Below are 23,126 nucleotides of genomic sequence, written 5' to 3'. Positions count from 1 at the left end.
TGATAAAAAGGTTTCCATTTATAACCTTGGCAGGTTTATAAAGCAAAGGAAAGCTGAAGATAATAAGCATAGTTATGGTTTCACTTAGCAACTGCTTTGCTTAAGGGCTGTCATAGGAAAGTTCCAATAGGAAACAAAGGCAGCAACACAAGCAAACATTCTTATTTTTAAGATCAGAGGTTTATTGTTTCTAATAATTTGGAACATTAGAAGTGAATAGATATAAAAGATATAATAGCAGTAATACACTGCATTGACATATTAATGCAGTGGGCCAATGAGAAATAGCAAGTCCTACAAGGACCGCTATAAATCAAAGAGCGCCGAGCCGATCTTGAACCCTACCCTTTATACTATTCTTCTAACCACATACATGCTTCACAAGTTCACTGTCACTTTCTGTGAACACCTGTGTACTTTCAATTACTCATTTCCAATAGTTTCATTCTTCCCATTTTAAATGAATCCATACAAGTGCATATTTTACAAAAAGACGTATTTCACAGCGAGCAATGGTTCAGCAGGATTACAAATGTTTCTGGTAAATTTTGAAATCATCCTAGATGAAAACTTTGGTACATATCTCTTTCTTCTGGGGCCTTCTATCGTCCATTGGACTTATTGAATCTAATAGATAAATAGGCTATATTTTTTTGATTCTCACAGGGCCAAGTTGCCACTCCCAATTTTGGATGCTAAGTGAGGATTGCCTGTGTAGAAAATTAGGAGCCTTGTGACATGGGAGCCCCTAATTGGTCTGTGATAGATAGTAAGAGGAAATGATTAGAGAGCTGGCGATCCGCTGAGTTGCACTGCCAGATTGCAAATGGAAACTCTCGAGATTAGTGAGTGTACTTAATCCATCAGTCTATGCCTTGCTGATACAAGAAGGAAGAACTACCTAGAGTTCAGTAAAACATAGAGCATTTAATGCAGTCTTAGTTCTGTGTGATTCTTGCTTCCGTGATCTTTAAAGTGATTAATGCAGAATTTTGGAAACTACATGGGGAATGTCCACATTTATAGTGAATTAAATAAGACAACCACTTTAAATGATTCAGAATGCTGCTTCTCAGGTTTCTTGCCACCTTGGCTGTGTTGCCAGTAGATTAACCTTTTCCTATCCTGTTTATGTCTACTCTCCTGTTTCTTTCCAATCCTCCCACAATCATTCTGAAGAGTGTCAGGAGTTCAGTTTTGATAGGTGAAGAGAGATGTAGTCTTCTGAGAGTCTATGAAGAAACTGGGAAAGGAATGGAAGGCAGCAGGCAAGGCAGCAGGCAGCCTGTCTCATGAACAGCAAATTACCTGAGGGTGAGGGTGAGTTAGAAATGTGGGAAAATCTGTTTCAAAGTATTCAAACAGGGTCTACCTTATAAAGCCATAAATGAGAAAGTCTGAAAAATTCATATTTTATGTTCCAAAACTCTGAATTTATTCTGTACATTAAATTTGACCTTTCTGAATTCTGCAGTTTTTGGTTCCTTATTTTTGCAGCTTGACAGATAGGAAAATGTTGGGCTGCACTCCCTGTTCAAATGGGAAAATGCAATCTCTCTACTTCCAACCTGGGGGTGGAGGGGCTGATCCTGGTGACTGATTGATGTGACCTTGTTCTGAAAATGCTAAAGGTCCATCTGTAATAAAAGTGTGCTAGCTAGGTACTGGATAAGAAGCAGAAACTGGCATGTATTGTCAAAACATGGTTGAATAAGGTCAGCAGTGTGGCCTTCATAGAAATTTGCTCTTCTAAGTCCTTCGTCACTCTTAGTGCCAGGGTCAGGGATGAGCAGGGCCTGGAGAACCAATGTAGGAATATGAAAAGGAAGGAAAGCACCTACACTTCTCTTATGTGGGATGGCTGCTTTTGGGGGGGCAAATACCTTTATGGGAAGACAATTGCCCATAAAGTAGTTATGGTTATTTTGCATAACACTTTGTTGAAAAAAGTTGCTCAGTTACATGAAAATCTTGCCCCTTCATTGGCAGAATCCATGGTGGTGATTTGCCATGGTAACTGAAATCCTTTTTAGCTTCATCAGAATCTGATGAACTAAACACGATCATTACTAATATGTTCTATTTCATTTGTTAGTTAAGCATGTGCATAGGTCAGAAGGGACAGGGCTGGCTGGAACCTGAGATGGTCAATGCTTCAACTTGAGATAGGGTGTTTCCTGCAGCTCTAGTGCACCTCATTGCTAAGAGAGTTTCTTTGAATTCAGCTGTATTGGTTCCTGGTGGCTGTGAGGACCTAGATGGATCACAGCGTGCTAAGCTGAAATCCTTGTAAAATGGAGTTGCTGGTTGGCAGAGATAGATTTGATTCTGGTTTTACTTCTTGATGGGTTGCTTTCATCTAAAAGACTTGATCTTTGACAGTTGACCATAATATATAAAATCAACATCCACCACTGATCACAAGTACCACTTCAAGTACCACACAATATAATAAAAGGTAAAAGTTCCCCTCGTACATACGTGCTAGTCATTCCTGACTCTAGAGGACTGTGCTCATCTCCATTTCAAAGCCAAAGAGCCAGCGCTGTCTGAAGACGTCTCCGTGATCATGTGGCCAGCATTACTAAATGCCGAAGGCACACAGAACTCTGTTACCTTCCCACCAAAGGTGGTCCCTATTTTTTCTACTGCAGTTTTACATGCGTTCGAACTGCTAGGTTGGCAGAAGCTGGGACAAGTAACCGGAGCTCACTCTGTTACGTGGCGCTAGGGATTCAAACCGCCGAGCTGCCAACCTTTCTGATCAACAAGTTCAGCGTCTTAGCCACTAAGCCACCACGTCCCTCTCACAATATAATAATGCTCATCAATTACTTATAAGTAAATTGCAGGGTTTTTTTCCCAACTCAGCAAACTTTTAATTTATTTTCAGGACAATTATTTTGATTTTTCTTTTTTTTTAAAAATTATTCACATGGTGCATTTCCAGCAGAAAAACACAATGTAAAATGTAGATTTAAACTGACTGAAGTTCTGGTAGGATTCTGACTGTAGAATTGGCCTTCCATTGGTTGTATTTTAAACTTCCGCTTTACATTCACCACAGCCATCACACTCAGATTCAGATGGTAATCACTTTCTGAAATATGAAAATAAGATGAGAGGTTTTCTCCCACCATAAAAACCTGTTGATGCATTTCCACTCTCTGCATCATATTAGATAATCACTTGAGGGCTCATTTCAACTCTGATTTTTTAAAGGTTTTGTTGATTAGAAAAGGGAGAGAGAGAATGCAAAAAAAATGCAGCTGTAAATGTATTAATTTTATTAGATGTGTTTAACCCTTTAAGTATCAATGGTGTTCCTCCAAATTACTAGCTCAAATTGTTAAATTGCTTGTCATTTGCAATAAAATGTTTACAGTTTTTCTTAAATAAAACAGTATTTCCTAAAGTAACACCCCTCCAATTTTTTATGTTTAATTTAGACAACCTGCCACCTGTGTTTCTGGCCCCATCCAATCAGCTTCTAACCTTTGCAGGGGAAACTTTTGTTTATCAGTTGCAAGCAGTAGATCCCGAGAGATCAGCCCTGCTTTTTACTTTAGAAACTGGCCCTCCAGAAGCCTCCCTCTCTCCTGCTGGCCTTCTCATCTGGCAGGTCCATTCTGGAGAAGAGAAGAGTTTTGAATTCACGGTATCTGATGAATGCAATGCACAAAGCAGACATTCAGTGCAGGTAGGAAGGAGATCTTAAAGTAAGGTAAAGGTAAAGGTTCCCCTCGCACATGCATGCTAGTCATTCCTGATTCTAGGGGACTGTGCTCATCTCCATTTCAAAGCCAAAGCACCAGCACTATCTGAAGGCGTCTCCGTGGTCATGTGGACGGCATGACTAAATGCTGAAAGCACACAGAACGCTGTTACCTTCCCACCAAAGGTGGTTCCTATTTTTTCTACTTGCATTTTTTATGGAGATCTTACAATCCTTCAAAAACTAGTTTGTTGGCTCTTGGTTACTCCAATAATAGTTAATAATGTGTTATAGTCTTTAAAAAGCTAAGACTCCGGCTGTTTTCAAGTGAGTGAATAGTATCATTCATGACAGTAATGATGAATTAATCTAATGAATATCTTGGAGAAAGTGAATCCCATATATTCAATGAATCAGAAAGAGTTCTGCATCGATTGCTGTCTGAAAGACCACTTTTTTGCCAAGCTGGTTAATGTTTAATTAATCTGCTTTAAAACTTGCTGTGTGCATGTGGATCTTTGAAGAAAAACACATCATGACATAAAGGACCAGGTTTTAGCCATAAAGGGAAAATTATAATTCATTTGCAGTAATATTTTTATAGGATTCCCCCCCCTCCCCCTTATACCATTACTCTGTAACCTTGGTTTCTTGGCTATGCTTTCCTGCTTTGTCCTTATAGCAAGCTATTCTATTAATTTTGCAGTAGCATTTGCTAATAATGCAAATGCACAGGAGGAAGAAACTTACAGCTAAAAGAGGCTGGCTAACATGGATAATTGCTAAGGGAATTGTATAAAATAAATGTTAACACAGATCACTAGATATAAAATTTATGCAGAACCTGGAGGTATTAGCAACAAAGCCCCTAGGAGTTAGATTCATTGAGCAGTCAAGACCAATCTATACATTATGCTAAGTAACCAGTTGCTTTTAAGAATGCCAAATGCAGAATTGGTCCTTTTTCCTTTGTGATGTCTAAAAGTCAACCATACCTTTATATCATGATGCTTTATGTTTATTGACTCTTAACAGCCAGTAACAGAAGAACATTATAACATTGTTATAAAGATTGTTAAAAGTTCTATTATATATTAGAAAGGAAAAGATGAATGAACAATTTCAGTTTTCAAGTGGCAGCTATGCATTTATCATGTGCCTGTGTTTTGTTTCTCATTATCATCTATGAATATTGGGAACTTTTTCTGATATCTTTCAGGGAATAAATCCACAAATCACTCTTACATATATCATTTCATACGAAGTTCAATAAGTAGCCTTATTGTAAAGTAATAAAATGCTTGCTTAAATACAAGACATTGTTGCCTTTTGTAGATTTCAGTGAAGCCTTGTGGCTGCTTAAATGGTGGAACTTGCATCACCAACATTAACTTCCCTCCTGGTGTTGGGGAATATCTGTGTATGTGTCCCAGTGAATTTGAAGGGGACCGTTGCCAAAACAGCTATAATCATTGTGAATCAAATCCATGTGGTATTGGTTCTTGTACTGGTGGAGTAGAGAGCTACGAGTGCAAATGCCCAGCAGGTTGGAAAGGTGAGTTGTGTTCATAATCTTGTCTTTTCATGTTTTATTTTCACACAATTCGATTATAAATGTAGTATTCAAAATAAAAATTGAGAATCATGGCAGAAATATTCCTTTGAAAAAGCCATTGACTCCCTAGCCAAAAAAAGGGTTTTTTCCAAGGTAAGCATTTGATGGCAGCTATTTGCAAATGGAAGACTAAAAATGATAAGCTGATGTTATTTCAAGACAGAAAAAGAAAAAGTTTGCCAATCAATATAAGTCACAGTATGGTGCATTTGATTTTAGGTTAGTGTGTTTTGTAAATCTAACTACTGTGTTTTGCAAGATATTGTTTATAGTTTAAAACTGTATAAGCCTACTTGATTTATATATATATATATATATATATATATATGTTGTATTTGTACTGATAAATAAATAAAGGGAGACTGAAGATGGAAGTTCTATATATAGAACTTCCATCTTCCATAGTACATGGAAGAACAATGTTAACTCATACCCAGTATCTTCTTTGTCTTCAGAATGTGTTTAGCATAAGTACAAATAAGGACAATCAAGAGCCTTTATGCTCATTTGAAGGATAAAAACTAAAGTACTAACATGGTACTGAAATTAGGGTTATTTTGTGTGCCAGTTTACAGGCCCAACACAAATGGAACACAAGACTGATGGTGTAATAGCAGAGTGGTTATCTAAGATCTATGGTTGGTAATAATACATTGGCACAATATTTTTCCTATTCTGCTTCTACAAGCTGTGTACCACCTAATTCACAAAACTAAAAGCAGTTAGTTTAAGTAAAAGTACAATGAAAATCAAATCCTGTGAGATTGTGTGAAGCTCTTCACTGCAGTATTTTTAAAAACCATCCCTATTTCCCCATAAACTTAAATTTAAGCATTTGCTTTCCAACATTTTCATTGGATGCTAGTCTGCTAATTTTGTTTTCTTCATCCACATGAACATAGTGATAAGATATTGCCTGCTAAGAAAAAGAAAGACACCTGCTTCAATTACTCTCCTTTTTCTAGTTGATTTAAATAAAATATTCATTGTTTCAGCAGCTGCTTCCTGAGCTGAAAATAGCAAACATGAGAAAAATGGGGGGAGGAATAAAGAAATGATTGAGAGGCATTCCTATTTCATTCAGTATTTTAATAGCAGGTGAAAAATTATACGCAAGTGGAGCTGAAAACCAGCTAAGAGGTAGATGATTTTACTCCAGGGCAGATTCTGTTACAGCAATAAAGCTTCTTGAAGTCGTGTTTGTCTCAATTCCCCAGAAAACCATCAATAATCTAATGAGCAGGTAACACTGCACTGCTCAAGTGACAAGACCATTATGGCATCACACCTTTACAAAAGATAGCAAACAGATAGTAGTAACAAAACACTTGCTCTTCAGAGATCACTTTTAAATATCATCCCTAGAGAAGCTCGTTACTAAAAGAGTAGGAAGCACTGTTATGCATGCAAAACTACCACTGCATTCTAAATCCCATTTTGCTGTCACTGACAGGATGATAGTAATTACAGATGTCCATAGGGGAACAAGCAGAAGGCAAAGATTAAAAATGAGCACGAGTGATGGAAATGTCTACACAGAGTACAGGCCCAGAGTGAATCTTTTGTGGTTTAAACTTCCATAAACAGGTTCTCCTGTTGGGACCTCATTCCAAATCTCTTTTGGGATATTCAAAGTATTTAGTGCATATGTTTGCTATTGGTCCTTAGTAGCAGTAGAAAAACACAAATACACATGTGAAACATAAGCTTCAGAGTGAACCTTGTTCATCAAAACATTTCTTCACTTCTTGAAAAGCGCACACAATTTATTGCATTGCTTCAGTGGTATATGTTGATTGAGAAAGCATTGGTGACCAAAAAAGCATGTGCATTTTCACAGCTGGGAAGAGAAATGTGCTCTAATTTTAGAACAGCTGGTCATAGACAATTAGTAACTAGTTGTCATTATTTACTTGCATCAAATCTGAAAATGTGTTAACATAACCAGTTGGATATATGTTCCAGCAAAAAGATTATAACATGGACAAATAACTGATAAGTATCCTGGAGATTTATCTCAATTTGTTTTTTTAATGAAACAATCACATGGGACAATAAAGAGAATCCCTGCTAAGACTATGGTTTTTTAACCTTTACTACATATGTAAATTATCTTCCTATGATTAACCTTTCTGTAGCTAGAGTGCTTCATTTTTATTACCGACTTGTATTTTCTCCATCTGTATCTATGTTTGGAAGGGGCTGGGAACCAAAAATAAGGATGATGGATTAATTCAACATTTAAGTCCTTCACTTCAACCTTCTAATCATATATACCAAGTATCTTGCACACTTTTACAGTTTTCTACCTAGTAGTACTGTGTACACACTGATTTTTAGCTGCCCAGTTGTGTCCAGAAAATGGGGCTGGCATCCTATTTTTTCCTAGTGTAATAAATATTTTGGATTCCTCAACTAAGTCTTAATGTTAGAACCATGATATTAATGAGTTCTATGTTATTCACATTTTCCTGCACTGAGCTCTCTGTTTTAGCAGCTACTGTTTTACCTGTTCTGCTTGTTTTCTAGCAGATCTGGCGCCTGTATATTTTTGGGGTTTTGACTTGGTTCCCTGAATCAAGCATTCCTTCATTCATCAGTAACTTTTTGGCAATTTTTATATCTTTTTGTCTTCTGAGAACATTGTTAAAATTTCCTTTTGGACTAAAAGCCTGAAGTTCTTTGACTTATCTTTTAGCAAAAATATTGTGCGGGCTAATGCATAGAATTGAAGAGATTCTTTTAGTACCAGGTTGGAATGTGGTCGGAGCTGCCGTCTTTCTGTGGGTCTTGGTGGGAGGGGATGGGGTGCTCACTTACTGAAACAAAGCCAGCACCCCATCCCCTCCCACCAGGACTTGCAGAGGGACGGCAGCTCCGATCGCATTTTGGGCCCATGGCTTGAGGATGGCAGGTGAGATCCTGCTGAAACGTTGCAAAGACAATCCCAACCCCACACGGGAAAATAATAATAATAATAATAATTTGAATTTATTAGCCGCTCCCTTTCCAAGTAGGACTCGGGGCGGCGTACAATGGAGCATATAAAACATAGAAGATGTATCAAAACACATAAACATACATACATACAAAACACACATACACGCATACACGGAGGAGGTAACAAATTACATCATTTAAACAGTTAAAAATCAGCATTAAAATACCCCAATTGTAAGAAACCCAATATGCAATTAAAAATTTGACATTTAAAAGACAATTTAAAAAACAGTTAGGAGGAATAAGAGAAATTACGATTGCGATTGAGCCAGGCCAGATAATTGAAAGAGGTGGGTCTTCAGCTGTACACGGAAGGAGCGGAGATCGGAAGTAATCCTGATGTCACGGGGGAGGTCATTCCACAGGGCTGGGCCCATCACAGAGAAGGCTCTGCTCCTTGGTGTCGCCCCCCGGCACTGTTTGGCGGACGGCACCCGGAGAAGTCCCTCTCTGTGTGAGCGAATTGGTCGTAGGGATGTGTGGGGCAGGATGCGATCCTGCATGTAACTAGGCCCTGTGCCATGAAGCGCTTTAAAGATCATAATCAAAACCTTGAAACGCACTCGGTAGACCACAGGAAGCCAGTGCAGCTCGCGCAGGAGAGGTGTTACAGGGGAGTATCTAGTCCTCCCCATAATCACCCGCGCGGCCGCGTTCTGGACCAACTGTAGTCTCCGAGTGCATCTCAAGGGAAGCCCCATGTAGAGAGCATTGCAGTAATCCAGGCGAGACGTCACTAGCGCATGGGAGACTGTGCGTAGGGCATCCCGGTCCAATAAGGGGCGCAATTGGCGCATCAGACGGACCTGATGGAACGCCCCCCTTGCCACGGCTGTTACATGGTCATCCATGGACAGCCGGGCATCTAGGAGGACGCCCAAATTGCGCACCTGTTCCATGGGGGCCAGTTGGACGCCCCCGATGGCCAGAGATGGAAGCACCTGGTTGAACCGGGAGGCCGGAAGCCACAGCCACTCCGTCTTGGAAGGGTTGAGTTTTAGTTGGTTGCCATCCATCCAGACCCGTACGGCCTCCAGACACCGGGACATCATTTCGACGGCCTCATTGGGGTGGTTCGGGGTGGAAATGTATAGCTGAGTATCATCAGCATACAGATGATATCCCACCCCAAAACCACGGATGATCTCGCCCAGCGGTTTCATATATGTGTTGAACAGGAGAGGCGAGAGCACCGATCCCTGAGGCACTCCACATGTGAGTGACCTCCGGGTCGAACTCTGCTCCCCTGCCAACACACGTTGCGTCCGATCAGAGAGGTAGGAGCCAAACCACCGTAAAACGGTGCCCCTGACTCCCAGCCCCTCTAGCCGGTGCAACAGGATACCATGGTCGATGGTATCGAACGCCGCCGAGAGATCTAATAGGACCAGGATAGAGGAACAACCCCTATCTCTGGCCCTCCAGAGATCATCAACCAATGCGACCAAGGCCGTCTCCGTGCTGTGCCCGGGTCGGAAGCCGGACTGGCGCGGGTCTAGATAATCATTTTCCTCCAGGTGACGTGGGAACTGCTGTGCCACCACACTCTCTACAACCTTCGCTAAAAAAGGAAGGTTGGAGACTGGACGATAATTGACTAGGTCCGTTGGGTCCAGGGAAGGCTTCTTGAGCAGGGGCCTCACCACCGCCTCTTTCAAGGCGGCCGGTAGAGACCCCTCACCCAACGAGGCGTTCACCAGGCCCAGGAGCCAGTCGCGCGTAACCTCCCAGGATGACAGTACAAGCCAGGAGGGACACGGGTCCAATAAACATGTGGTGGGTCGCAGACGTCCACGCAACCTGTCCAAATCCTCGATGGCAACCGAGTCAAACTCCTCCCAAAGCGGTCCCTCAAGACTCGCCACGGGCGTCTCTACTGAACCACTGAAAGGGGCCCATCCCATCCGGATTTGAGCGACTTTGTCCTGTAGATATTTCCCAAACTCCTCTGCTCTGCCCTGTAATGGGGCTTCCCGTGGTCTCTCAAACAAGAGGGAGCGGGTCACCCGAAACAGGGCGGCAGGGCGGTTATCTGCAGACGCAATAAGAGCGGCACAATGTTGACGTTTGGCCGCTCTTAATGCCACGAGGTACGTCTTCAAATAGGCTCGTGCCTGTGCTCCGTCAAATTCGGAACGGGAGGATCTCCAACGACTCTCTAGGCGTCTCTTGTGGCGTTTCATCACCCTTAGCTCCTCGGTAAACCAAGGTGCCAGGGTGGTTCGTCGCCGCAGGAGAGGCCGCAAAGGCGCCACCCGGTCTAGGGCCCCGGTAGTCGCACTATTCCATGCGTCTACCAGGTCCTCCACTCGGGGGCGGGTCAGGTCCACAGGAGGTGGCCCAAGTTCCGTCTGGAACCTATCTGGTTCCATCAGGCGCTTGGGGCGGAACCATCTAATACCTTCCAGTTCCGCCTCCTCGCGGCGGGGGGTAGCACCAGGGAAGTCCAGCCGGAGAAGTGAGTGATCCGACCATGACAGGGGAATAATGTCTAGATCCCCTATTCCCTGATCACTCATCCACTGGCCAGAGACGAAAACAAGGTCCAGGGTGTGGCCTCCCTCGTGAGTAGGGCCCTGAATTAACTGGGTCAGGTCCATGGCTGTCATGGAAGCCATGAACTCCCGCACCCCCTCAGACGCTTCTCCCATCGACGGCAGATTAAAATCCCCCATCACTAAAAGTTTGGGGGTCTCAACCGCCACCGATGAGATCAGCTCAAGGAGTTCGGGCAGGGCCGCTGAGGTATAGCGAGGAGCCAGGTATACTATCAGCAGGCCCAACTGCCTCCCTGGGCCCCATCTCACGACGAGGGACTCACACCCGGATGTCTGCGGCACGGTGAACTCTCTCGGCTCTAAGTCTTCCCGGATAATCACTGCTACCCCGCCGCCCCTTCCCTGGGCCCGAGGCTGGTGAAATGCTCGATAACCTGGCGGGCACATTTCCACAAGGGGTAGATCTCCCTCGTGGCCCAACCAGGTCTCGGTTATTCCGGCGAGGTCCGGCTCCCCCTCCAAAATTAGATCGTGGATGAGGGGGGCCTTATTAACAACGGACCTCGCATTGCATAACAGCAGTCTCAGGCCTTGGGTCTGTAGATCCTGACCACCTAGTATGCAGGGGTTGGTACAAACGACCGGGAATGACCAAAAACCCCGGTCTCCCAACCGACTATGCGCTCTTAAACTGTCCTCGCACCTGCCCCTCCCCACGACCGTTGGTATTAAGGAGCCCTGCACAGGAATGCTATCTTCCCTCTCCTCCCCCACTCCGCTCCCTCCTCTTTCGACCACACCTAGGTGCCTGGCTCTTCCATCCCTCCTGACTGGTTCCCCCCCCACCCCTGGAACCCCTTACAATTTTTAAAAAAGAATTTATTAAAAAACCCCTCAATGTGCGCTTCCTCCGAATACAACAAAACCAGCATACCTACACCCGTGAAAATCTACGAAAACACACACACACATATATATATATATATATATATATATATATATATATATATATATATATATATATATATATATATATATATATATATATATATATATATATATATATATAAAAATTAGACATATGAAAAATTAGATGTCTCAATAAATCTTCTTCTTCAAATATTTTCTACCCAGAAATATTCCACATTCCACCTAGTACAAAAACAAAGCAGTCCTTTCGACTATGCTGTTTTTCCTAATATTTACCTGTAATTTAGAATATGGCCTATGCTGTTCATTTAATTGTTAATGTTTATAATGGGGAAAGTACCCACTGCAGTTGATATTTTGACTGAATCCCCACTGGACTTGAAAATGTAATACAATAGTCTGTCTTGAGATATCAGGCTCAGTAGGAAAATATTTGATGGGTTCAGAAAGATATTTTCATATTCTGTCCTCTTAATTATCTCACTGTCCCCAGCTGAAACAGCAATCTCTTCCGAAATTGTTTAGAGTGAGCTGAACTTTCTCTGCCATATAACTATAAGCAAAAGGTAGTGTTTCTTTGTGTGTGTTTTAATATAAAGCAAAATGAAAACAGACTATGCTCAAAGTTTTTATATAATTCTGAGAGCTAACAGAAGGAGACAATAATTAACCCTCTCTGCTTGTCAATTGTTTTCAACCAGTGGAATATATATTGAATTTAACATTGGAAATAATGATAACTATAACAAATAATTATCATAAACACATGCCAGTTACTAAGTGCCTGAATTTATATCATGTGACTGTGGAGATACTGTGATGGTCATAAGTAACTTTAATTTTAACTTTAACTTTATTGGATTTTTAGACCGCGCCTCTCTCAAAAGAGACTCGGGGCGGTGTACAGTCACATTAAAACAGTTAGACAGTAAATATACATGTTATAAGTATACAATAAATAAATTAAACATAGGACTGGAGGAGGTAGTAGAAATTCCCTGTACAATTTAGTTAAGTTAGATTAAAAATTTTAGAAAATTTAAAAAAGTTAATAAACATTAACCTTAAAAGCAATCCTTAAAAGCAATTAGGACCAGCCTCATTGTAACATGGTCATAAGTGTGATTAAGCAATTAACCTTAAAAGCAATGAGGACCAGCCTCATTGTAACATGGTCATAAGTGCGAAGACCAGTCATGAGTCCCATTGTAACTTCGAATGATTGCAAAATTAATGCTTGTAAATTGAGGGCTACCTCTATAGTCACAAAAAATATTTTGGTGAAGTCAGTTTCTTTTTTTAACTTCATTATTTAAAAAATTGAAATGTTTTTTTTTTAAAAAGCACAGATTACTGACAAAGTAATTATGAAATAGTACATTGCTGGACTTTTTCACTTTTTTAAAAAAATAAGTATATTGTATAAAGAAACACACACACACACACACCTTGTCTAAAATTAGAAATATTCTCTATATCAAGCAACTATTCTACCTACCATTCTACCGCAGAACTATCGATGAAGCTTTTAAATCATCATTACCTTAACAAATAGTTTCATAAAACTGTTTTCTAAGATAATAGTTTCATATTTCAATTATTCTTTAATTTGTACTAATTATATTTCTCTAATTATTGTTTTTATAATATATATATATACAATATATATATTTCAGATTGTAGTTTTACTTTATTATATGTCACCTGAGTCACTTCTGGTGAGATGGGCAACTATCTTTTTTTAACAAAGGAAGAAAAAAATAAACTGCTTTCTGTCTTTCTTACAAGTGTTAGATCTGAAGTTCATGTATCATTTTGTACAGCTTCCATCATGGAAAGCTTTGTCAGCTCTTTTCTTTCTTTCAATCAAACTGATATTAAAACCTGAGGACTAATTTGTAGACCACAATTAGACAATTCCCAGTAGTATTTTCAGCACAAATGACATATACCTGGAGGGGTGATAATAAAACATGGTTTTAGGAGTATATTAGCTTTATTTGAGTGAATAACATTCACATTTTTACATTTGGGGAAGCAGTACACTAGTGCCACTAGACAACTACAACATCAGGTGAATCTGTTGGGTGCCTTTCAATGACAAATGACTGACACCTTCACCAATTCTACTTCTGGGAAGTCTGCCTAATGTGTATGAAGATTTAAGTAAAGGATTAAACAGCAGTAGCAACATCTTTCTATTTATTAACCTAAGCTTTATTTTTTTTGCCACAGGGCATACTTGTCAAGAGGATATAAATGAATGTGAAGCAAATGCTTGCTTTCCTGAGGTCTCTTGCACAAATACCATGGGGTCTTTTGAATGTGGCAGCTGCCCTATTGGGATGAAAGGTGATGGTAGAAATTGCAAGTGTGAGTATTTTGTTACTGATGTTACAGTAATTAAGGAAACAATTGTAATGGGTTCAACCCCAAAATAAATTCCGTGAGTCAAAATAATGCAATATTTGTGTCTTTGTTCCTGTCTGTCTGTCTGTCATCTGTCTATCCCTCTATCCATCCACCCAACCACCCAACCACCCACCTACCTACCTACCTACCTACCTACCTACCTACCCTTATATACATATATCCATATATATGGATTATCTCTGATATAATCAAATGTATCTAGAAAAAGAAAGGGAGGTTTTTTCCCCAATGGAAATTTGCTGAATAAGAAAAGTGTATAATATAATTTGAACTGAATTGAAAATAAGATAAATACTGGACTGGCATTAATCGAAGCATATTCTGAATGTGTATGTGTGTGTGTTCATTTGTCTTATTTGCACAGGATAAGCACAAATAAGGTAGATCATATGGCATGATAACCAGACACTTTGCCCAAAATGTGTTTTGCTTATGAATATCCACATATTTTTATTTTTGTAGCACAAAACTATAATGCTGCTTATCCTGATAAGTTGTCTAAACAATAGAGATTTTCAGTATGCTGTATTCTATATCATGTAACACTATCCACCTTTCTACAATTTGACTATGCATACAAAGGACATTTAATGCCTTCACCGAGGGACATGAGAAAACGTAGACATGACACATAAGTAGTAATTTACTGAATCTAACATTCATTTGCAGTCTCCTCTGGTCATATCGAAACACAGGGAAGACAGAAAGGCTAAGACCTAGTCTCTACATAGAAGTCTGTTAGTAGAACATTGATGTAGTCCAATATTATTTAGCTAGTTAACTTAAACATTGGTAACGATGCTTTGATATTATCCTTCCCTCCTTTATTAAAATATATTTCTGAATACATTGTAAAGTTTTCCTCTAGAGTCTTTCAAAGTCTTTCCAAACTTTAAACATTATCCTTGTTTTTAATTGTTGCTTCTGTTAAACACAAGTTTATTTCTTCAGTAAATCAATAAAAGTTGTTAAATAACTTTATGAGATGAACAGCACTTTTCAGATTAACCCCATCCTCAAGGAAAAAAATGCCCAGAGACTCCCAAGCTAGTGTTACAGAGGAAGTTCAATAAATCGTTTGCTTCATTATGCATAAAATAATTTATGAATGCTCCTGAGGATGTAACCGCCTGCCTCCCTGGTATTTTTGTTCATGTATACCTGACTATTAACCTTCAGTGTAGAAAACAATTAAATGAACTATCCAAGAGCATTCTTCTTCTTCCTCCTGCTCATTTTTGTTCATTGTACAAACAACAGATTATGTAGGGAGACAAAACCAATGGCTTAGAGCTGAAAAATCCTAGAAAACATGAACAGTCTGTGGTAATATTGACTCAGTCTTCCCTTGGTTTATAGTTTTACCTTATAGAAACTATTTTCTAGTCTTTGCCTTGTTTCAGGACATTTGTGGCTGCCTTGAAGTGTTTTTGCCTTCTGTGAATTAATTCTGTTAAGCATGACTGGAGAAAGGAAGATTCAATTAATGCTTAAGTAAAATCCTGCCCTTAACTGAAATGTGGTTGTTTATTTGCACACTTTCAGGATTTTAAAATGCTTCATCTGATACAGCAGTTGTACACTACTCATTTAAATTACCTTACAGAAGTAATGAAAGTGGTTATTGGTTGCGAAGTTCTTTTTTCATAGCAAAAGTTCAGTGACATTGGGAAAGATAGAAAAAGTTACAGTTCTGAAATATGATGCTTCTGTATGTCTGGCTTAAATTTGGGGAAAGATCCCCTTATGCTAAACCAATCGACCAATCGACTCACTTTGATTTAAACAACGGTTCCTCCCTTTATGCAAACCAGGTTCCACTATGTACTATATAGCAGGCTCTAAAGTCATGAAGCTACAGGAAAAGTAGAAAGGCTCCCAATCCACTTCTATGCTATATCTGACCTATCCAATGTTATACTGTCACTTTTTGCACTGGGAACTTTAAGAAACCATGTTATTCCTTGTTTCTTAAGTCAGAGATAGGCAATGTATAATTTACTGTACACCAGACCTGTCTCATTTGATTTTTAAAGAGACTCTTTTAAAAATGAAATATATTAAAAGAAAGTAGCCAAACTGTAAAGCAAAGCACCAGTAGCATCATATTTATTTACTGGTATGTCTTGAGAAGTCTTTACCGAAGCCCCTTTGAGATTCTAGGCAGCATCTGAAAGACTAAGCCACCTTTAGTGATTCACCATGTCTGTGAATAGTAGCTGTGTTGTTCATTAGCAAATTCCCATGACAACTCTGCATCTAACACAAAGTCTCAAAATTCCAAATGTGTTCCAAAGATTAGCATACCCCTGTACTTGGTTGGCAGCAGTCTTAAATAAAGATAATCAACTTTTCGTCAGTCAAAGACTGCAGACTATGATTACAACACAACACTGAAATATATACAGTTCAGTAGCTAAGGGTTCCAAAGCAGTGATATTAGAAAGCAATGTGGAGTTGTGTTCTGTTGCTAGAAAATAGGCATTGGGCTACAAAATCAGTATTTCCCACCCAAGAATTTGATTTGATTTAGCACAGTGGCATCAGAATGACATTTCATTGTTTGTCAGATTGTAGTGGTTTTTCTGTTATGATCGGCACTTCATTCTCATCTGAATTTTCCTGAGGATGGGATTAATCTAAAAACTGCTCTTCAACTCATAAAGTTGTGTAACACCTTGTATGATTTGCTGAAGAAATAACAATCACATCATGCCAGAAAGGGGGGGGGGGGCTATTGAAATTCTTTTGCCTATGTAAGATATATTATGTAAACTATATACAGTGAATCCCCTCTTCCTCCTCTTTCTAAAATTTACCCAGGATTCTTGAAAACTTTTACTAACTTGAGCACAATCATGACTTTCTTCCATTTGAATTAAAATATTCACACATAACTTCCCAATAAAGTAGCTAATTGCTTTGAAACATGGCTACAAGTGGAACATTCATTCTGTAACTTTACTGGAGGAAATTAATATTTTAAATGGTCCCTGATTGACAATTTAGTTGATTTACTTCTTTGAGCACTTCAAGCCACGGTATCCAAAGTACTTTTCTTGAGCCAGCTGCTGCCTGGAGTTAGTGTGGTATAGTTTGGCAATTGTCCATGGGTAGGCAGATGGAGTCAAGCCAGCATGATTTTCTTTTAGAATTGGTCAAGCCAATGTGTTACTCATTGCTCTAGCTGTACACCTGCCGCTAGTCTATAAGCCATTTGAATTGTTTGCCTCTACTTCTGGATCCTCCACTATATGTGGATATTAAATGAGATCCTGTTCTAATGAAATCCCAGAGGCTAACTCATTCAATCTCTTTGATTCCACATTTGTCTTGTGGGGGGGGGGGTGTAAATAACCTGGAAGATAATGTGATGTGATATTAGCATTCACCTCCATCAATAATCACAGCAAAAACAAATGCCATGGCTTTTTTCATCTCCACTCTCTATCATTGCAGCTGAAGACTTTGCTGACAGGATAGAAGCTTTCATTACTAATCATCATAATATCAAAGGTGAATGGAAAACAAGTGAAAGTAAACAGCTTGAGAAAGGCCAAGAAGCAAGGACATTGTCAGCAATTAAGTATGTTAATACCAGCAAGGTCCATGGTAAGTATAGTCTAAGTAGATGGGTGTCAAAGAGTTCTGCTCCAAGCTGTCAGCTTTTATGTGAAACTATTTCCCTAAGCAGTCACTGCATATCAACCTAAACAGAGAGAGTTTGAACACAGCACAAAGATAACTTTTAAAGAAAGTTTGTACAATGGATAGAGCAGACAATCAAAAGGCAATCAGTTGTGCTACGGTTCTTAAAAAGTTACTTGAGAAGATGCAATGTTGATGTTATGGCTCAGCTCCACTTGGGATGTGCCCATCTTGTTAGATCAATTATATCTACTAACTAACAAAATATAAAATATCCAGAATAGAACTCGATTAGGAAATATAAATTGCATTAGACTCCTATTGTCAATGGTTTGGATTTTTGCCTTAGCCTTTGGTTTGGAGTCATAAGTCATACCTTTCCTTTCTTCTTTGGAGTCATAAATAGCACTCTTCTGGGTTTAAACAAAGTCATAGTGCAGTATCTTGTTTCTAACTATGAAATCTTTAGAAAACCTTCAAGCAAAACAACATCATTTTCCCAGTCTTACTTCCCAGAAAGCCATCTATTTGGAAACAATTGTATGTGAGACCATGTATATCTTATGCTGGCTGGTTTTGCACATTGCACTAAGCATCTTACTTGCTTTTTTATTGTATGAGCCCAATAATTCAGTTTGTAAGCTATTTTATGGTTTAAAATGATATATTAATCTGGTCAGTTGTGGGCGTATTCATAATTGAACACAGTGTACGAACCAAGTAATTACCTGCAAATAATAAAGTCCCAAATGAATTCTTCTTTTTTGTAAATTAGTCACTGAAATGGGAAGAAAGGAAAAATAAATATGATTTTATCCTGACAGTCTTTTTCCTCTGAATCACTAGTTGGATTCACACAATTACTAGATCGTGGTTTGGTTAACTTTGATTTAGTTAATAAATCATACTTGGATAGTTTTGTATGACACTAAACCATATATCTTCTATACATCATAAAGTCAGGGTTTAAACAACATATAAAGTTAAAGGTAAACAAATCATGATATGGGTATGGATAATGCATTGTATGGCCTGTTTCACAATATCTTCCCCTTCTGGATGATTGCACAGCTATATTGTAAGTAAGTTAAAAGCAGAGTGAGGGAGTTTAAAGGAGAAAACTTCAGGCAAGAAGTGGTTGAGTTAGCATGACTTTCTCCGCTCTTTCTTCTCTATTACAAAACAAGCCTTCTACTAGATGCCTCACAAAGGAGAGGAGGCCTCTAGGAATTCATTATGTAACCCTGCAGAGAAATGTGTAGTTTGCCCCCTGACTAATGAAACTTCTCCACCTAGGTGTTCCTGGCAGTGAAGAAAAGTCAATTTCACCTGATAAATGCCACACACTTTTTAATTCTAAACTTTACAACATGTAATTAGAGGGCTAATAAATCTTGCCTTAATGAGAAACAGCTGGTTGATATGTGGTGCCTTTAGGGTTTTCTTATACTAGGCACACAATTTGGGAGCCTCTAGCATTAATTATGTTTTGAAAGAATAAAAGAATCAGAAAGCCTTAGCCAGTGCTGATATTTGCTCCCTGGTTTATTTTTAAATTAACAATGGTCTTGGATGTTCCTTCAGGTCATGCGGGAGTCCTACCATCTCTTACTAACTGTGCTAATAGACCTTGTTTTCCTGGAGTGCTGTGTGTTGACCGCAAACCTCCAAAGACTGGATACTTCTGTGGCCGATGTCCCATAGGTCTATATGGGAATGGACGAATCTGCACAAAAGCATCTAGACCAGGTATTTTTCTTTCATTTGGGGTATCAGAGCTGCAGAACTGAACTAGATAATTGATTTGTCAACATATTTGCTGCAACATCATAATCATTTCATTATATCAGAAAAAGTATAAGAAACTATCCGTACTTCATCAACAGTTTGTATATAGCCCAGTATTACTTACCAATCTCAATACTACATTATTACATTATTACCATTAGTAATGATAGTAGAAGCACAACGATTGACAAAACTACATATGGGGATTAAAATAATCCATACCTCCAGAAACCAGATATTTATTGTTCTTTGAAAAGATGGGGGGGGCATCATTTGGATTTTGGGAAGCAAAATATTCCACCAGAATGGGGTAACGGTTGTTTAAGGAAATGATTACTTACATTTTCCCATCAAAACTGGAACTCACAGTCCAGAATCAATGACCGCTTTTAAATTAGAAAGGACAATTGATTTTCTGTTTTAAGCCCTGTAGAAATACAGTGACTGTTGTTTTATAGAGGTTCCAAATTAGAAGGGTACAAAAACTGCTACATCAGGGTTGAAGCCACTTGGGATTTGAAAAGAGTTAGATTTTTTTCATATATATTTTGTCTGGAACTGAAGAAAAGTTGTTGTAGAATTGAATACACAAGTTCCTACCTGAATTGAATTGTTACTGAATTCTTATTTACTATCAAAATGTTTCTCCTACTGTTCAACTGCAATCTATGCTTCTGTAAAAAAATCCAGAGAAACATCTGGCTTTCAAATGTTACAAAATTCTGAGCCACCATGATTAAAGTTGTTCAGCAATATCTGAAAAGCTACAGATGCTCTACTCCTGCCTAAGGATATTTGATTTAGTCCTTCTAGATCACAGGTGTCAAACTTGCCATATCATGTTGCTATCACGTGACGTTTTATGACCTTTTTCCCATTCGCAGAGCTGGGATGAGCACCACGCCCGCGGGCCGCCAGTTTGACACCCCTGTGTAGAATCTAGATGAAACAACAAGGATACTGTTGGTACATGATGGATCTTTACAGTATTTCACATCCTCATAATTTATATTCTTATTTGTGGAATATAAACCCACAGGATGAAAATCATAGCACAATGTGTGCTTTTAGAATGAATTTGAAGTGCTTCCAATCTTAGGCAAGCAAAAAAAAAATCTGTCTTTTCTAAAGCACCTCATCCTTTTTCAGTTTTCCAGAGAGTCTGAATAAATATGTGCCTGCTTTAGGAGTCGCATTAAATATAATGAGTTAAACAAGTAGATCTTTTTTAAGCTTATGCAGAAACCTTTGGGAAAAGGTCTGCTTTAACGAATTGCAAAGAAGTGCAGGGCCAATGCAAGTTCTAAAGCTGTTCCTCCAAATCATTTTCAAAGCATACAGAATTCTAGAAGACAATACACTTCTAGCTAACTTTTCCTAAAGCGCTTCAAATTGAAACCTGAACAGAAATACTCCATACAGAACTGCAAACATGAAGTAACCCATTTCTTTAAATTCCAAGGAAAAAACTGACAACTCTTGCCATTGTCAACCTTGCTTCCTTGCTCCTCATTTATACTTCTTCAGGCTATAACTATACCAATGTCACCCATCCATAAGTGAAGAAATAAATGGCAGAGAGCAACTTGTAATTAAAACATTCAACCTCTCTGTAGTATGTTGCAAAAAGTCTGCCTTTAGGAGTTTCCAAACATCACATCTTTTACTAATCTTTGAATGTGGAGAATGAATAGAATGCTGAAGAGATGTCTTCCTATAATTGTAGACTGGATGAATCAAAATGAGTGAGCTGAAAGACAGAGCCATACAATTTTGTTTCCCCAGCTTTTTTAAAAAAATCTTTCTTCCCAGTTCTTGAAGGATAGACAGAATTTAGTCACCTTTCCTGTCAAGTTATGCCTAAAACAACTTCATCAAAGAACCCTTAATTTATTTACTGAGAATTCAGGGGAAGAATTTATATAATTACTCAAGTTAGATTCCCTTCTTTCATTTCTTGCTATACAGTTTAATTATTTTGGAAAGCAACACTCACTCCTGCTGCTTCAGCAGGCATCAAGATTAATGTCATTTTGCCATATTAATTAAACTCTTGACAAAATGGAAAGTTAGGGCTTCAAAAAAAACTGAGGCTCAGTGATTCTGTCAATGTTTTTGAGGGATTTTTCTTTCTCTTTTTTTGCCCAGAGATAAGATTATGACTCATACATACAGCCAGTAAAACAAATCATTTGGATGGACACTCCTCTATAATGTATGATTTTTCCCCCTACAAATAGAAACACTTATCTGTTTAAGCAGGAAAAAAAATTCCATGAAGTCATTCCTCTTGTTATCATATACTATATGTAGTAAAGCTGCAACTGACAGAAAAATGTCACTAGCAGACATAAATACAATCATTTGGAAGTACAATTTGCATTTCTTCTTTCACCATGACAGGGGCGAACACAGATTTATGCATTATATAAATATTTATATCTTCCTTCTAGTGCTTATATACCATTCAGAATAGTTTACAATATTTAATATCAATTATAAAATGCATTCTAGAAATTGATAAAGCATCCCAGTTCATTTCAGTGTCAAGAGGTGAGGAGGAATGCACATTGTGGTGTCATTATGATTTGTACCAGGTGCCTCTGTCTCCCCTATCTTACCTGGTTTATATCTCTGTTGATTCTTTCAAGCAGCGTTTCAAAACCCCAACAAGGTTTTTCTCTTTGGTCGTGGAAGTAAAAGAGGAATAGTTTTCCATGCTACATATGAAGATTAATGAGAACCCATCCTTAATCCCTGATATTTTTTGTATAGATAAAAATAGAGAGTAAAACAAATGCTCACAAAGCGCAATAAACAAAAAGCCAAGGCATCAAACATCTTTCTCAAACTGATTCCAAGGGACAACTTGAATCACTGTAATTTAGTATCCCCAAATCTGTCCTACACAAGTAGTCCTAAATAATGCCATATTTGATGTTATCAAAGGTTACTCATAAATCAGTGTACCAACAAGAACATATTCTTTCTCAGTAGTTCTTCATAAAGATCAGCAAAAAGGCAACCAGGGATGTTTCAGAATATAAACTGTCTCTGCAGCCAGTTTGGATACAGAGTTTGTATCATCTTTAGGGTCATTGACACTCTCTGAGCTTCATGGATTTCTTCAGATCTTTATCGCAAAGGTACTTTTTCAGGAGGCAACTGGACTTTCTTGTTTTCTTGTTTTCTTTGAAGACGTTTCCAAGAAGCTTCTTCAGCTCTGACAGGATAGTGGGGAATGGAAGGATTTATATTCCTTGCAGACAGCTGGTCATTTGCATCCTTTTAGAGGGTCCTTGAAGCACTTGGAGGTTTATCTGTGTCCCCAGGGTTACCCGAGTAGTGCTCCTGGTCTTTGTAGTCTGCAATTTTTCTCTGGAAATCCATTCCTACTCCCACACCATTCAAAGGGTGTTCATTCCAAATTGTATAGCTAAAAGTCTGTAGAGATTCTCAGTCATCCTGGTCACGATTGTCTCAAAGGTACCTTTTCAGG

The 23,126-nt window shown here is 38.9% G+C and overlaps 1 protein-coding gene across 1 annotated transcript in view; it reads left to right on the top strand.

Moving 5' to 3' along the window:
* The window catches only part of VWDE (von Willebrand factor D and EGF domains), a gene marked incomplete at its 5' end in the record, with an annotated part of 198,489 nt that overhangs the window by 87,710 nt on the left and 87,653 nt on the right, over window positions 1–23,126 (top strand). Inside the window, 5 exons of the mRNA XM_081955237.1 lie at window positions 3,450–3,700; window positions 5,051–5,270; window positions 13,994–14,131; window positions 17,651–17,803; window positions 19,424–19,588. Of these exons, the coding sequence (XP_081811363.1) occupies window positions 3,450–3,700; window positions 5,051–5,270; window positions 13,994–14,131; window positions 17,651–17,803; window positions 19,424–19,588 (927 nt within the window). The remainder of the gene's footprint in view (window positions 1–3,449; window positions 3,701–5,050; window positions 5,271–13,993; window positions 14,132–17,650; window positions 17,804–19,423; window positions 19,589–23,126) is intronic.

The sequence above is a fragment of the Natrix helvetica genome (assembly GCF_964273705.1).
Source record: "Natrix helvetica genome assembly, chromosome: 1".
NCBI lineage: Eukaryota > Metazoa > Chordata > Lepidosauria > Squamata > Natricidae > Natrix > Natrix helvetica.
This window is presented reverse-complemented; position numbering and strand designations above follow the sequence as displayed.